Genomic DNA, 15,322 nt, shown 5'->3' on the forward strand with positions numbered 1-15,322 from the left:
TTGTTAAATGAAAGGCACACATTTTCAGAAAAAAAGTTCGAGGAATACTTCAGCGCGTGCACATGCACGAGATATATATTTGTGAATCTCAACTGGCCAAACATCGGCTAGATCATTGTATCCGATGTTCGGTACGATTTTTTGCCTACTTATACATTGTTACTTTATCGCTATTACCATAATGACGCTGATTATTAATTATTCTATTTGCTATTTTCACTATTTTCATTATTTTATCATTATTATTATATTTTATTATTATTATTATTATTATTATTATTATTATTATTATTATTATTATCATCATCATTGTATTATTTAATACGTTTATTATTTATTAATTGTAATGATGACCTATGTGTAATAAGTTTTGCCAAAGAATCCGTTGAGAGAGCAATATTGCAGAAACGTTTTATAGTCTTCATAGGAGAAAAAACCGATGAAAAGAGCACAATTGTAATATGGAATTGAATATAGAAGATACGAAGAGAAAAACGACTGTGCGCGGTATTTGAGCGATGAGCGGAATTACGAATTCGTTTACGTGAATTATATAATTTGCGAATCGGAGATTTCGACTCGAACGCCGCAACCGCGCATTTTTAATCGAACACACACGATTATCTCATTTTATTTTATTTGTTCCGTGTGATATTCTTGTTCCGTGCGCCGCTCTTGCCGAGTCTCGCTGTTGATACTTGCAAACAAAACCCTGTACATCCTTTTTAAATAAATATGAGGTTTATATATGAAATTTATTTCTACACCTGATTCCCTATAATTCAATTTTTCATGTACATACTATAAATACATAAATAAAATTTTCAAATTTAATATTTAACTAATTTAAATAGCTGCAGAAATCAAATATCTGCAAAATTATCTTTAACAATATAATTAGATATAAAAACTTTTTTAAAAATTTAATATTGCCATTTCACAATTTGTCTAGACATTGAATTAAAAAATCTAAAAAAATTACTCTTCCTTCTATACTGCGTGTATTATAAAACAATAGAAATCAAAGACATATAATTATATTAATGTCAATTCGTATTATACATAAAATTGTAAATATAACAAATATACATTTATTGAAAATTAAATAAAAGTGAACAAAGCTATCAAAAATGAAACATAAAATTACCTTTTCTTTGTAATGACAGTACAAAATACAAAGACTTAGTTTTGTTCATATCAAGAGCTATACTTTGTAAAATTATAGCGTAAAAATTTATTAGTAATTCAAGAAAGTGTATTTAGCGACATCTGTTCAAAGCAATATACACCCTTATATAGAGATTATAGAAAAAATCAATAATAAAATAATATAAGTAAAAAAAAATAATTTTAATAAATTATGAAAGAGAACAAAATATTGCATTATATCGCCAATGTTTTTATATCAAAATTCTTTATTTATTCTCAATGCACTGTACCTGATGGCAATGCATCTTTAGTTGTGAACGTGCATCTCTCCTTTATCGGCGTTATGCAGCTTAACGTTTATCATATCGCGTATAATAAATTAAAACATACTGTTTTATTACATATGTAATAAAACATATAATTTGTGTTATCTCTGTTATAGGCACTAAATTAATTAGGCGTGGGTAAGGATTAATATAAATAGAATATAATTATTTTTCTTCTACTATATAGTATGTATTCCTCTCGTTATTATACGTATATATTCAATAACAGATACACTTCTAAATCTTATAAAAAATAGAAACATTTACGTATACATAAATAATTAGAATGATTGTTATTATATATTTAAGTGTTCAACTGTTCCTTGTAAATTATACAATTGTCTTATATATGGTTAGACATATATTGAAGTAGACATTACTAGCTGCTTATACATTTATGCTTCATTTATTGTAAACATAACTTTCGGCACCGCCTCGTCCGAAACCTGCAATCACATCGATCATTTCATTACGCAAATCTTTAATATTAGAAGTGCTGCAAATCTAATTTGAAAACAGTATAAAGAGCAATAAGATGCGTATGTATAAACGGATGAAATAAGGAAGATGTACATTAATTTAATATATTAAATGCAGGATGGCAATGTTCTACGAAAGGTTTTGAATATGAAGCAGTTTTAGGGGAAACGAAGCGCGTCGCTCGAACCGAGACGAAAATTTCCATTTACCTCCTGGACCGAACAAGGCTGAATAGCAAGGGTGATTGCAGTAGGGTTTCCCTTCGTGCTCGGCATGACCCCCGGGTGTTAAGGTCTTATTGCATTTCTCGCAGCGTAAACACGAACCGTGCCAATCTTTGCCTAAGGATGTCTTCCTCTCGGCTGCAACACAAGATGAATGTTAACGCGCGTCCCGGTGTAACGTAAAAGGCGGTACACCGCGGCGAAACCAGTCGCGCTTTCCATATTAAATTTTATGTTCCTACAGTAATGCGGTATTTGTATTAGAATATCGTTTCCCATATGCCTCTACCGGTGCAAAAATAATCGCTGAAAGAGATAGAAATTAGCGGATACACATATTATAGTAAAAAAAAGATGATGAAAAATATTCTATGTTGATATATTAGGTTGTTAAAGTGAGACATCTGAAATAAAATAAAATAATAGAAACCTCAAAAATAGATAATACGGAGGAAAAAAAATTTTATTTAATTAAAAAGAATGATCTAACAATATTACATTAACTGTCGTTTGTTTTCAGTCTGTTTCACCAGAAATAAAAGAATAAGCATCATATGAGTACATCGTCACGTCGCATCGTCTATATCGCAAATGATGAGAACAAACTCTCCCATTAGCAATTACATAATTAGAAAATCCAATGTCGAAGTCCCGATGGGATCGATCGTTGTCTCTTATTCATTAAAGGCGTGAATGTGAAATATACTCCGGGTGTATTTATAAAGGATTTCATGTCGTCGACGGATTTTGAAAAAAAAAATTCTTAAACCTCTCATATGCACCCCTCATATTATAATACCTGAACCTCTGCAGTTAATTCCCAGATGCATCTATGAAAATTTGCATTGGTGTGCGCGCGTGCGAAAGGGACGTGTAACAACAGGGCTGTTGAGAAAAAAAATGGAGTGATATCAACGAGAAAGCAACGAGAGAATCGATTCATATTATTTTTTTCAAGAGAACTGAGAATTCTAAAAGCATTCCTTCAGATATTAAAATTTTTAAGTTTCACTCTTAAATTAATTCAACCTTATCAACTCTAAATATTTATAAAGATATATAGCTGATCACAGTTGTTTTTTAAATGAGACAGATTTAAATTGATCATTTGAAAACTGTACTATTGTCAATTTTTAGTATAGCTATTCAGATAAGAGATTAAATCAAGTATGAGATTAAACACATTGATAATGATAACTCTAAGTGCTGTTGACTTTATAACATAACGCTACAAATAAAGCTAAAGCACGATTTTCGGAACTTTTCGAATTAGCCTGCCGTTGACATTAATAATTGACTTTTAATATCTTCATTCTTATTTGGTTTGTGCATAGCCAACAAATTCGACAAAAGACTCGCGAAAGCCAAAAACCGATTTCTCTTTTCCTCCGTTGTGTCGCGGGGCAGCATATAGCGCCATTACGGTATATCAAACCTTGCAGGAGAGACAAAAAATGAGGCAAGAACCGCAGCGAGCTGGTGGTTGCATTCAAACGCTTCACCGTGTCTAAGAAGAAGCACAAAGGGCGGTAGCGCCAGCGAGGGAAATTGGAAAATGACGAGACGAGCGTGGTAGATGCATTGGGGAGGAAAGGATGCGTCGGTGAAAGCAAGGTGCAGTGGAGAATGAGAAATAGCAACGTATGGAAGAAGGAGAGAGTGAAAAGGTAAACGAGAGAGGGGAAAAAGAGAAAGAGAACGCGCGCACGGTGTATCGCGGGTAAGAAGGGTACGCGCATAAAGGGCCATTAGTTAATTAACTCCTAATTATCTGGCGACGGAGAAGCGAGTGCATAATCGTCAGCGGTATTCGCCGAGTTGCGCACCGCGCTCGCAACGTGCGAAAAGGCAGAGACAGTACCGTATCCACGAATCGTTGCGCCTAGGCGCCAAACAATCGGCCGCCGTCGCTGATTGCATAGACCCTCGGAACATAATTCCCCGGCCCTTACATCTCTTCGTTTCTTTTACCCTGCAGTTCGTTGGCAGAGACCATCCCCTGCCATCACCGCGATCCTCACCCACGCCTGCATCATCCCGCGCTCATTTCCTTTCAAGCCACCGTCCACATCATCGTGCCCCTTTTCCCTCCCGCCGGCTGCACCGCACCGTCGGAGCTTCTACCCTCCTCCCTCTTCAAGGTCCCCCAGAAAAACCGTTCGGAGATCTCAGATCTCGCATCTCGGTCTCTCCTCCCCTTTTAGCGGGGGTTGTGGCGGAAACCGACCGACTCCTCTCTTCATAGTCTCTCCTACTACCTTTTCGTACTACCTTGCGACTACAAGACCTGACCATTCTTCTCAGCAAACCTGTTTCGTGTGTCTGTGTTGATTAGTATCCATGCGCGCGATATATACTGTCTATGTTTCCTTTGTGTTATCCTCACGGCTGGACGGTTTATTGTTGCACTCGGCGCAACTCAGCGACTCCGCCCGATGTAGTTTTTTCCTTCTCATCCTTCTATCTCTCACGTCACGATTATTTTCTATTTTTTTCCCCCGTTTTGCATTAGCATAATAGTTTTCTATGCAAAATGTTTAAATATAATGCATAAATTTATTGTTTATCTAGTATTTTTTGTACGGTATAAATTAAAAGATATACGTATATATACATATGCACATATATCTAAGAATAATTTTATACATATATTATATATAAAGAAATTATTCGGCAAAATACAAACATACAAAAACAATTTAATTGCTTATGTAAAGAGTCCAATAATTTCCATGTTTTTGAGTGCATTTTAATATGCGAAAAAAAATGATATTCATTTATTTGTTCGTGACGCATCAAAAGTATGACTGTTACTATCAATGAGCTTTAAAAAAAAAAAAACAAGCTGCAAGAGCTCGATTAAAAATGCACGTCTAAATGCAAAATTCGCGCAAGAATAATCTTTTTAGATTTGCACTTTTAGTTATTAACAAAATGAGATAAATTAAATATATATTGGATTTTTTTTTGTAGTTGCAACAACTTTGAGATTGAGAAAAATAAATTGAATCGCCCAATACTACACTATACTACATAACAATTGTCTGTCCACATTGTTTATCTAGGATCGAACAGAGTTACTATGCGCGATGCGCACTTTAAAGTGCATAGTCGAATATAGATAACGTTATCGCAGCATTTTGTCAACTACTAACTTACGGTACAAGTTACAACGTGCGGTATAATACCGAGGTGCATTTAAGGAGGTTTCGAGGTCGTCTCCTCGTTTTCGACAAGTATCATTGATAACGGTTGGCCGATTTTCGAAGTAAAGCTGATGATACAGAGTCGAATCATGGCACGCATCGACAGAGAATATTGCGTAGAAGTTATTTGTTATGAAACAAGAGTGCAACGTTACGCGTCGTAGACTTAATTTCATGTAAATACGCGGCGCCTCTCGCAGGTGCAGCTCCTGTTACATAACTACGGATTGAGTTTATTCTATAGAAACTGAGACTGGATTACTCATTCACTCCACTCGTAGTAAACTGGAGTCTGTATAAAGTAAAACTGACATAATGTTTGCTGTGGTGAATTCCGAGGTCGTTCAATGATATCATTGATGTCGTCACCGCGCATTTACCATTTCGAGTATTGTATATTTATGCGTTCATCTGATATTCTATACGTTTCTTGTACAATTCGAGACTTATAAATCCAGGCAAAAGAAGAGTCGAGAAGGATATTCTGTATTAATTTTTCATCAATACTTTATCAAAACTTTCGAGAAAAATCAAAGTAAAATATAAATAGCATACAAAAGTTGTAACATTGACGTTTCAAAATATTATTGTTATGTCTCATTTATCAAAATTGTGATTTCTGCTGTATGCTTTCGGAAAGACGGAAATGAGTATAATATAAGAATACGGTTTTACATTACTAATTTTAACATTACTATAACTTTACATTACTAATTTTGAAATTTGTGTCAAGCATATTGCGTACACACGTACATACATTTAATCATTTCAATCTTTTTCTATCAAATGACGCATATATGTACTTATGAAGTGGATTGTGATTATCATATTACGATTATCAATACAAGATACTCAATAACCTCTTTTCTTTACTATACTGTATAAGTGATCGATGTATTATATTATTATTTAATTGCAATTGCGTTGTAATAAAAGCACCCCTAAAAAAATTATGAGAAATAAAATTGTACGTACTTTCAGCGTACTCTACTTCCATTCTTGTAGACATAAAAACGACATAAGAAAATAATTCAAACACAAAAATATATTATATAAGAATCACGTTCAATCTGTTTAACAAATTTAGATTTCAATGCTATGGACATGACCTTTGCTCACAATAGTTAGTGCAAAGTACAATTCTTCGTCAATTGATAACATCAAAAATTCAACTCATTCCCATTGTACTGGTTTCAATGTTTTGTAACAATGTTGCGATAATGATCGTTATCTTACCGAAGTACACAGGCTTGTCGCACTTTGGACAATTGGGCATCTTGTTATGTGTCGTGGAGGACCGGCTTCTAGTCCGACGAGGTTGTGCGTGTAACTAACAGGAGGATGCTCTCAGCGACGTGGTCAGACGCGTACTGGCCCTGAGAGCCTGGCAAGGTAACGCAACGCTCTCCAGTTGATTGAGCGTGTGAACGTGTGTTAAGGCTAACGACTGTACGAATACACGACGAGAGCTCGACTACGGCCGCGTGTGTTTAAGCATCGTGCAAATGTTACCTGCTCATCGTTATGTAATTTGGTGTGCGAACATTTACCGTATATACAATGTATTTTTTCGTTGTGGATCTTTTAATCCATATTCTAATTAAAAATTTTACTACTTATAGAAAATATCAAAATGTAAATAATTTTGATCAAAGATTTACTAAGAAAATTAATAAATTATTTTATAAATTATTAATAAAAAAAAGAAAACACCCAAGAAAAGCAAAAGAAGTGGATAAGAAGTCGATAGAAGGGGATATTCAAGACACTTTGTATACATGTACAGATCTTCGAGCAGTAACGGATAAAATCGAACTTGGTTTCGTTCAATGCATTCGTTTACTTTTCTTCGGTCACTGGCTGGAATAATCCTGTTAGCTATTGTGAACAAATTTGTTATCAAAATTGTGCGACGCAAAGGTTCACGAGTATCCAGATCGATAGTTTGATTATGCGCGAATAACGGAGCTGTTCGAAGTATCGAACGACGGAATGCACTCGCTTCGAAGGTATTTACTCATAAAACTGCAACGCGATACCCGCGAAATTAATTAATTATCGGAATTTGGGTCGGGGAGCTACGCCGTGCAGCGTCAGAGCGTAGCCAGAGGGCGATGTGGGAAATGCCGCTGTAAATTTTGGAATTTATTTTAACGAGATTATACAAATATCCGGTCAAGAGTTATTCGCCATCGTTCAAAAATTCAACTGCAATATTTACTTTTTGTAATGCATATACATACATATTGTATAGACACCCTAATAGAATACGAGACTTTTATCTGCAGGTAATAGCAGCTGAGTGAACAGAAAATGTTGAAAATCTGTATAATTATATGTCAATTAGTTAGTTACAAACTATAGAATTTTATTATAACATCTTATTAATTTAATCGAAGCTATCGACTTAAATTAACATGATTTTAAAATAAAATATATTGTATCAAAATATAAAGGATGTTATCATATCCTTTGCATACCACATCCGACTGATAATGATTAGATATATATATATATATCGTTAATTACGCGCATTGTGCGTCAGTTTCTCACGAGCATTATACGGTCGTGGACCGATCAAATCATGTCGTTAACGCAAAAAAGAAAAATCACAATGCAAAAATACGATTTGAATCATATCGCGCTCATATTAGCGATCGAGAATGAAGAGTTTGACAAAGCAAGTGAAATTTTAGCACGCGATAGCGAAAATAGATATGTGCGTCCAGTCGGTTCCCTTCAAGTGACAGCCCTGCAGATGGCTGCGTGGCAAGGAAATATAGATCTGTTGAATGAACTCTATAAGAAAGGCGCTGACATAAACAACAAGGATAAATATGGTAGAAGCGCCCTTTATTACGCGGCACACAACGGTAATATTGACGTGACAAAGTGGCTTCTTCAACACGGAGGACAGATCAATATCAAAGTCGGTATCTACTCGTGTACCATCCCAGATTTTTCGCTGCCAAAATGCTGCGTCTTAGGAAAAAAAGTACGTATCGCGAAGATAATTAACATTACTAAAGTAAAAAAAAAACAGAAATTACCTCCTTTTTTCGTGTTTTAGTTGCCGTTACCCATGTGCTGGGGAAGAACGCCGTTGCATCAGGCGGTAAAAAATAATCACGCAGACGTCGTGCGCGTTTTGGTGGAAGGCGGTGCGGATGTAAACGTTGAAGACAAGCGCCTGATTACTCCGTTGCTCTTAGCAGGAAGCGCGGTGAATTGCCATGATCTCAATGAGATGACTAAGTTCGTCAAGATCATTAGGATTTTAGTTGCCGCGAAGGTGTTCGTTAACATTATTCATCCGGACACGGGTATTAGTCAATTAATCGAGCATTACGCATGCAATGTCGATAGAACCGCGCATTGCTGTGGTTTTTTTTATCTGACCACAAATTCGTCATTACTGAAAGAGATTTTAAAAAATGTCATCTATGTATGTGTCATTTGTAAAACAATATAAATATAATTACGTTTAATTCTGCTAGGTACCACTGCTTTACATCATGCGGCGATGTTAGGTAGTGCAGATGCGATGAAGATATTACTGTCAAATGGTGCAAAGCCGATGTATAAATGCATGAGTTCCGGAAGCACGCCTCTTCATATCGTCGCGAGTACAGGGAACATCGAGACACTAAAGGTTCTACTTGAAGTAATGCAACGTCATAATATTGACACACGCGATCAGGTTAGTTACGTTGAACACTGCAGTTCGAGGATAACAAGTGAAATTGTACAAGACAAAATTATATGTATATATATATTACTTATTTGCTTAGATCAATCGTACGGCTCTTCATAGAGCGTCTTATCAAGGTCATCGTGAATGCGTACGAGTTTTGATCAGTCATGGAGCTAATTTAGCCGCGGTTACGAAAACCGGTGTCACCGTCATTGATGCTATATTCGCTCATATTTCACAACCATTGGCTTTTTTAACAGATATCTTGGATTCTTGCGTACGAACGACCAATAATTCTCCTTCAGAAAAATACGAGAATGTAAGGATCGCTTATGTCTTTCGAGAGAGATTCTTAGTGCAGATACAGATATTCCATTTCTTATTTTATTTTGTTGCTTTTACTAAACTCTAATGAATGGAATGTCTCTGTTAAAGATCACTGTCGACTTCAGTATATTGGCACCAAAGAACCAAATGCAAATGGCAGTAGTCACGGCCATTGTAGCCGCAACTTCAGATATAAGGCAACTGGCAATATTACAGCATCCACTTGTGGAGACATTTCTCAAACTAAAGTGGACGAGATTAAGGATACTTTTCTTTTTTTTTATACTTATATACTTGTTTTTCGTTATTTCCCTCTCGGTCTACGCAATAATGTTTGCACATGGCGATGATCACATGGTGACTCGAAGAATCCTAACGATCTGTTCTTGCTTTCTTTTGTTTCACAATACGATTCAAGTTATATTAGAACCCAAGTAAATACGCCTTCAAATAAAATTTGAATTTTCCAGTTAATTTATACTTTGATATATATTGCTAAACATTCCAGGCATTATTTGAGACAACTCGAGACGTGGTTATCATTTATATGCGCCATGCTATCCTTGGTAACATCGATAGCGGGCGAGTTTGTAAAGTGCTCAAAGAAAGAAAGTGAGCCTTGCGCATACTGGGTGCTACATTCCATCAGTATCGCAATCTTATTGAGTTGGATGCAAATGATGTTGTTAATTAGTCGAATTCCAATGTGGGGATATTACGCGCTCATGTTTTCCATGGTGTTGAAAAACATTTTAAAGGTTAGCCGAAACAATTGATGAATCTTTTTTTTTTTAGAATATTCTCTATTTTACTACGATTTATTATACGTTCTACAAAAATTTAATTCAACAAAATACAAAAATACAATTAACATTTCAAAATGTCAAATCCATTTTTATTTATTTATTTATTTTTAAGTCAATGCACTATTCATACAGGGTATCTTATAATAGGTGTAACACACACCGTTTATGGCGTTAAATTGCAGAATAGAAAAGTCCTGTCATTTCGCGATTTTCACAATGATAAACTAATGAGAAGTTAGAACTAATAAAGATCTGCGAATGAGCATATATCTATGTGATTCAGCAGCAAAAGGCAGCCCATCATTATGTATTATTAACTGTTGTTAGAAACGTATTCTTTCTAATGTTTCGCTATATACATGGCAACCGTAATCAGTACGTAATGTTGGGCTATTTTTATTTCGTCGCAAAAATCGCCCGAATGTACGCTGATTCGCAGATCTTTATAAATTAATTTCTCATTAATTATTACGAAAATCGCAACATGGTAAAAACTTTTCTTTTCTTTTTACTCGGTCTATCTATTCATGAGCGGTGTTATACCTGTTATCAGACACTCAGTATGTATAAGAAGAAACTTGATAAACGATTAGAGTAGCTATAACTCAAATCACGTGATTTATTTTATGCATACTCTTTGATCTCAAAATTTTATCGCTCAGACTAATGAGTCTCGCACTTCTTATGATGAATTCTTTTATTACAATGATGTGGCATAGATAATTATCAAAACAAAAAACAAATTCAAACTTAAAAAATCGTGTCAATAATATCACATTAAAATTTGTTTTACGCACTATTCTTGCTATTATAAAGATATACCAAAGCTTTTTATTCCCTTTTAGGTTCTTCTGGCGTTTGGTTATTTGATTGTCGGATTTGCGTTGAGTTTTGCTGTTTTATTTTACCGAATGAATGATCAATTTTACGATTTCTGGAGCGCCATCGTAAAGACTGTGGTAATGATGATGGGCGAATACGAGTATAAGGATCTATTCAAAGAAAACAGTGATTTTCTATCGGTCACAAGCAAAATCGTGTTCATCATTTTCATCCTCGCCAGTATCGTTCTGATCAATCTCATGATCGGTCTAGCAGTCAACGACATTCAAGGACTCGAAAAAGAGGTACGATATATGAATATTAAGAAATAATCCTGAAAACTCTCACGCCATTCAATACGGATGTCTTCTAATTGCTAAAAGTTACATATAAGCAATATATACAACAGCTCGATATTCAGATTAATCAGCATCGAAATTAATATTGTCACATTAATTATAGGGCCATATACGTCAATTATTGAAACAAGCGGAATTTGTCGCACATTTAGAGAGGGTGACATCACACCGAATCTTTAGCAGTAATTGGCTACATCCTCGCTTAAGAACGCTCTTGCACTCGAGACGCGATATTCTCACAAAAATTACGCTGGTCTCTCGTGAAAATTATTTTCATCATACAAGTCATTTTACGGAAGCGCCTCCTAAGATTCCCGCCGATCTAATGGAAGCTTTATTTCTATTAGCCACCAAGACATCTTTCAATAAGTATGGATTATACAATTTGTGTAAAGAACATTTTTCCGTTCTTACAGTACCGGAAATTGAAATTAAATAATGTATAACGCCATATTATTTTTTAGTTTGGCGGACAAAAATATAGAATTTGGCGATGCGAAGCTAACTTCCATACTATCCAATTTAGAAGAACAAATTCGGGAATTGAAAACACATTGTTACCGCAATATGACGAATCGAAGATTGTCGAAACGACGCGGATTTAAAAGCAAGCCTGTCCAAAAAAGGTTTATAAATACTTAATACATTGCGCATTGCAATTGTTTCTTAGTGTGCTGGATATGGTATTAGTTTTATAGCAACGTTTATTGTAATCATTAATTAAAGTACCATAAAAAATTTTAGTAATGTATAATATTTATAAATATAAAACAACATGTTTTTTATAAAATAAAAATTGGAAAGTGAAATACACACGTGCAAAACGCTTGCGCATAATGGTAAGTCAGTGATCCGTCTTATCTTCTCAGTATAAAGACGACCTAATAGATATATCATACAGATGTCACCACGGAACTAGTTCAAATTGTTTTTAAATTTTAATTTTTTGCAACTACCCGCGCGGAACCAATAATCACGATTCATATCGACCAAATTTCCTCGACACAACTAAATTTTGATTACTTATTCATATTGTTAATTTTACATACGTGTCTCCCCTTTTATTTAGTTGAGCTAGTCAATTTCATTTATAACAGAATCAAAGAAACCCTGAGCTTTATATTTAATTTCATTAAAACATAATTTAGGACGGCCAGGCAAGATTTATGTGTAATCACCGATAAGGCTGAATTACGCAATAATTAACGATATTTACGGTAGTATGTTAAACGTTAGATCGTCGTTTCGTCGCATTCGAAGTATTCGAATGCGACACGCGCTGCTGTACCTCTGGATATATGCCGGTATTAAAGATTTTTTATTTTTCAACCATGATATGTATTTAACTGGCGGGTTTTGCGTGTTCGTGTCTCCATATATCCGGCTACTAAATAGCCGCGCGTATTACTCGCGATGTAGCGGCAGCAGCCGAGAATTACGCAGCCGAAAAATATTGCGGAGCATAAATTATAAGCCGGATAAGTATATTTGCAAAATGTACGCTCTTTCCCAACGGTATATCGTGGCGGCAGCGAGATCCCACCATAAAACGTGCAATTTTGCTGTCTTACTCATTCCTAGTATTCCTATTTAATTCTTTATTATGTGGAACCCGAATAATAATTTTATGAAATTCCTACTGATAATACGGAAGATAAAAATCTATATAACATAAAAGGATACAATATTACGGAACTTTATTTGAATTCTATTTCGCGAATAATGTCACGCCTGATTATGTCATGTACTGCAGTAAATTGCAATAGGACCAACATATTGAAACGCTTAAATAGCCGCGTACTCATTTCGAAGCGTATATGTTAATCATGTAATTCCGTACTACCTACGTATGATAGATCCATTGCATTCGTAAAGTTTGCGAGACTAATTAAAAATTTATTAAAATTATGAAAGAGCTGCACTCGTAAAGTGATGCGGCTAAAATTTAGTTTGGGCGACGCGCTTTCTAAAAAGGAACAACGGCAGCAAAAAGCGAGAGTCGAAAAACTCACTGAAAGAGACTCGCGAGAGGAGGCGGCTCTCATCGGCGATGCGAATTTAGATGCTTTCATGACGTATTAAATTCGCTTGTATGTCGGGGTTCTGTATATATTTCAACGGCGTTTCAGCGGCACGCATCACGATTCGGCGGTATCGTCGGTATAATTTCGAAAGAGCGTCGAAAATACAGCGGCGCTGTTTTCTCGATTTTGCAGCGCCGTCATAGGAAACATGACTATTTCGGATTTTTCCTTTCGGTTCGTACATAATTTTCAGAAATCCGAAACGTGAACGCGCGCGTACACGATATGATCTCTCGCCATTATTACGGTGCAAAACCAAAATACAAAATTACAGAGGAAGATTTATATGTTTATCGCGCGCACAAATCGTGATTGAAAGCGGAAAACACAGAATAACTACTTCGGTAAAATCATATTATAAAAGAAAACCTCATTGTGTGCGTAATATTTTTTGCAAAGTCAGTTCCTTATATTTATTGATAAATGACTCACAATATTCAATTTTTATAGCAACATAAAATGTTTACTGCGCGAGTTTATATTGCGAGTTTACTCAGTAACGTTAGGTAACTTTATACGACAATATACTAATTAACCGCTAAAATTGGCTACAATGAGCGATATAGCGGATATATAAATTATCATAAATTACTACGTTCTTCCGTGATAGTGGCTCAAGAAATCACGCGTGTGCACCTGCTCTTATGGTTTCACACAGAAGCGCACGTTCACGCGTGTGTTCACGTTGATTGAATAATAAATTCGTGACAATCCTGTCATTTTTATTTTTTGATCAATGAATATATTACTCGACAAATTTTTCGATTCGATAAGAAACTGGAAAATAAGAAAAAGAGAGAATTTTCGACTAAAACAGTAAAAAAAAAACAAAAAAAAACTTGCAACGATTCACCTAGCAATAACTTTCAGCGCGATATTTACAAACTTGATCGGTATGATGACAAACGTGCGCGCGCCCGCGCGTGGCTATTCATCTTTAAAGCTTGAAAATAAACAGAATAAATAAGAAAAAATCGTTTGTATTTTCCTACCTTCGTAGATCAGGTGGTAGACAACGTGGGTAATTCGTGAAGAGAGGACAGACGCATCGACGACCGTGGAATATCGTTGGCGATGAAAAGCGCGATTCTTTCATCAAACAAGAGCTACGAAGAGGACAACCAGAACGACGACACAACACGTTGATGGTAGTGTGGTAGTGGTAGGCAGCGACCAGCACGGGCAGCAGGCAGCAGCGACGGAGGAGGCGACGCGGCAGGAGGAAGAGGAAGAGGCGGCGGAGGTGGCGGCAGTGGCGGCGGCAGCGGAGACGGCGCGGGCGCGGGCGCGGGCGCAAGGCTGACAGCACGGCGCCGGAGCACGCTCGGGTGAGATCGTACTCTCTCGGGTGGAATCGGTTCGCCGCCTTGCCTGCCATGACTGGCTGAGCGCGGCATCGCGGGGGAGCGAGGTGGCGCGTCGGCGAGGGAAACCGCCGCGGTGAATCCGGCGTCGTGATTGGTCGACGCGTGGGAGAGCCGCCCGCCCGACTCCCGAGCTCACCGTTGCCGGCAGTCGGCACCGAGCATCCAAGTAGACCGTGTCGAGAGATTCGGAGTCGGGTCGAGATACAGATATACGCGGGAACGACACGCAAATCTCGAACATTGCTTTTTACACACACGACGGGCACGATGACCGCTCGGCGCGTGCACCGTCCGCAACAACAACAACAACAACAACAACAGCAACTACGACAGTGGCGTAGTAGTAGTCGTGGTGCCGCATTTGTCGCGCGTCGTGTCCATCGTACGGGGGGCCCGTTCACGGAATCGCAGTATCGTGCGCTCGCAGAAACATCGTGGCCACCGTCTTTGTGCAAGTATGCTACGTCGTGCAGCAAAT

The 15,322-nt window shown here is 36.7% G+C and overlaps 2 protein-coding genes across 2 annotated transcripts; one reads left to right on the forward strand and one right to left on the reverse strand.

Moving 5' to 3' along the window:
* Positions 1 to 1,640: 1,640 nt before the first annotated feature.
* Positions 1,641 to 6,805, reverse strand: LOC105449776 (cysteine-rich protein 1-like). Its single transcript, XM_011689162.1, has 3 exons — positions 6,622 to 6,805; positions 2,165 to 2,317; positions 1,641 to 1,921 (listed from the first exon to the last, which is right to left on the reverse strand). The coding sequence occupies exons 1-3, from the start codon at positions 6,659 to 6,661 to the stop codon at positions 1,878 to 1,880; spliced, it is 237 nt and encodes a 78-aa protein (XP_011687464.1). The 5' UTR covers positions 6,662 to 6,805; the 3' UTR covers positions 1,641 to 1,877.
* Positions 6,806 to 7,924: 1,119 nt separating this feature from the next.
* Positions 7,925 to 14,701, forward strand: LOC105449781 (transient receptor potential channel pyrexia-like). Its single transcript, XM_011689166.1, has 9 exons — positions 7,925 to 8,380; positions 8,456 to 8,708; positions 8,883 to 9,085; positions 9,177 to 9,398; positions 9,515 to 9,840; positions 9,915 to 10,164; positions 11,058 to 11,339; positions 11,497 to 11,762; positions 11,858 to 14,701. The coding sequence occupies exons 1-9, from the start codon at positions 7,970 to 7,972 to the stop codon at positions 12,033 to 12,035; spliced, it is 2,391 nt and encodes a 796-aa protein (XP_011687468.1). The 5' UTR covers positions 7,925 to 7,969; the 3' UTR covers positions 12,036 to 14,701.
* The last annotated feature ends 621 nt before the right edge of the window (positions 14,702 to 15,322 follow it).

The sequence above is a fragment of the Wasmannia auropunctata genome, unplaced genomic scaffold (genome assembly GCF_000956235.1).
Source record: "Wasmannia auropunctata unplaced genomic scaffold, wasmannia.A_1.0 LD336111.1, whole genome shotgun sequence".
Taxonomy (NCBI): Eukaryota; Metazoa; Arthropoda; class Insecta; order Hymenoptera; family Formicidae; genus Wasmannia; species Wasmannia auropunctata.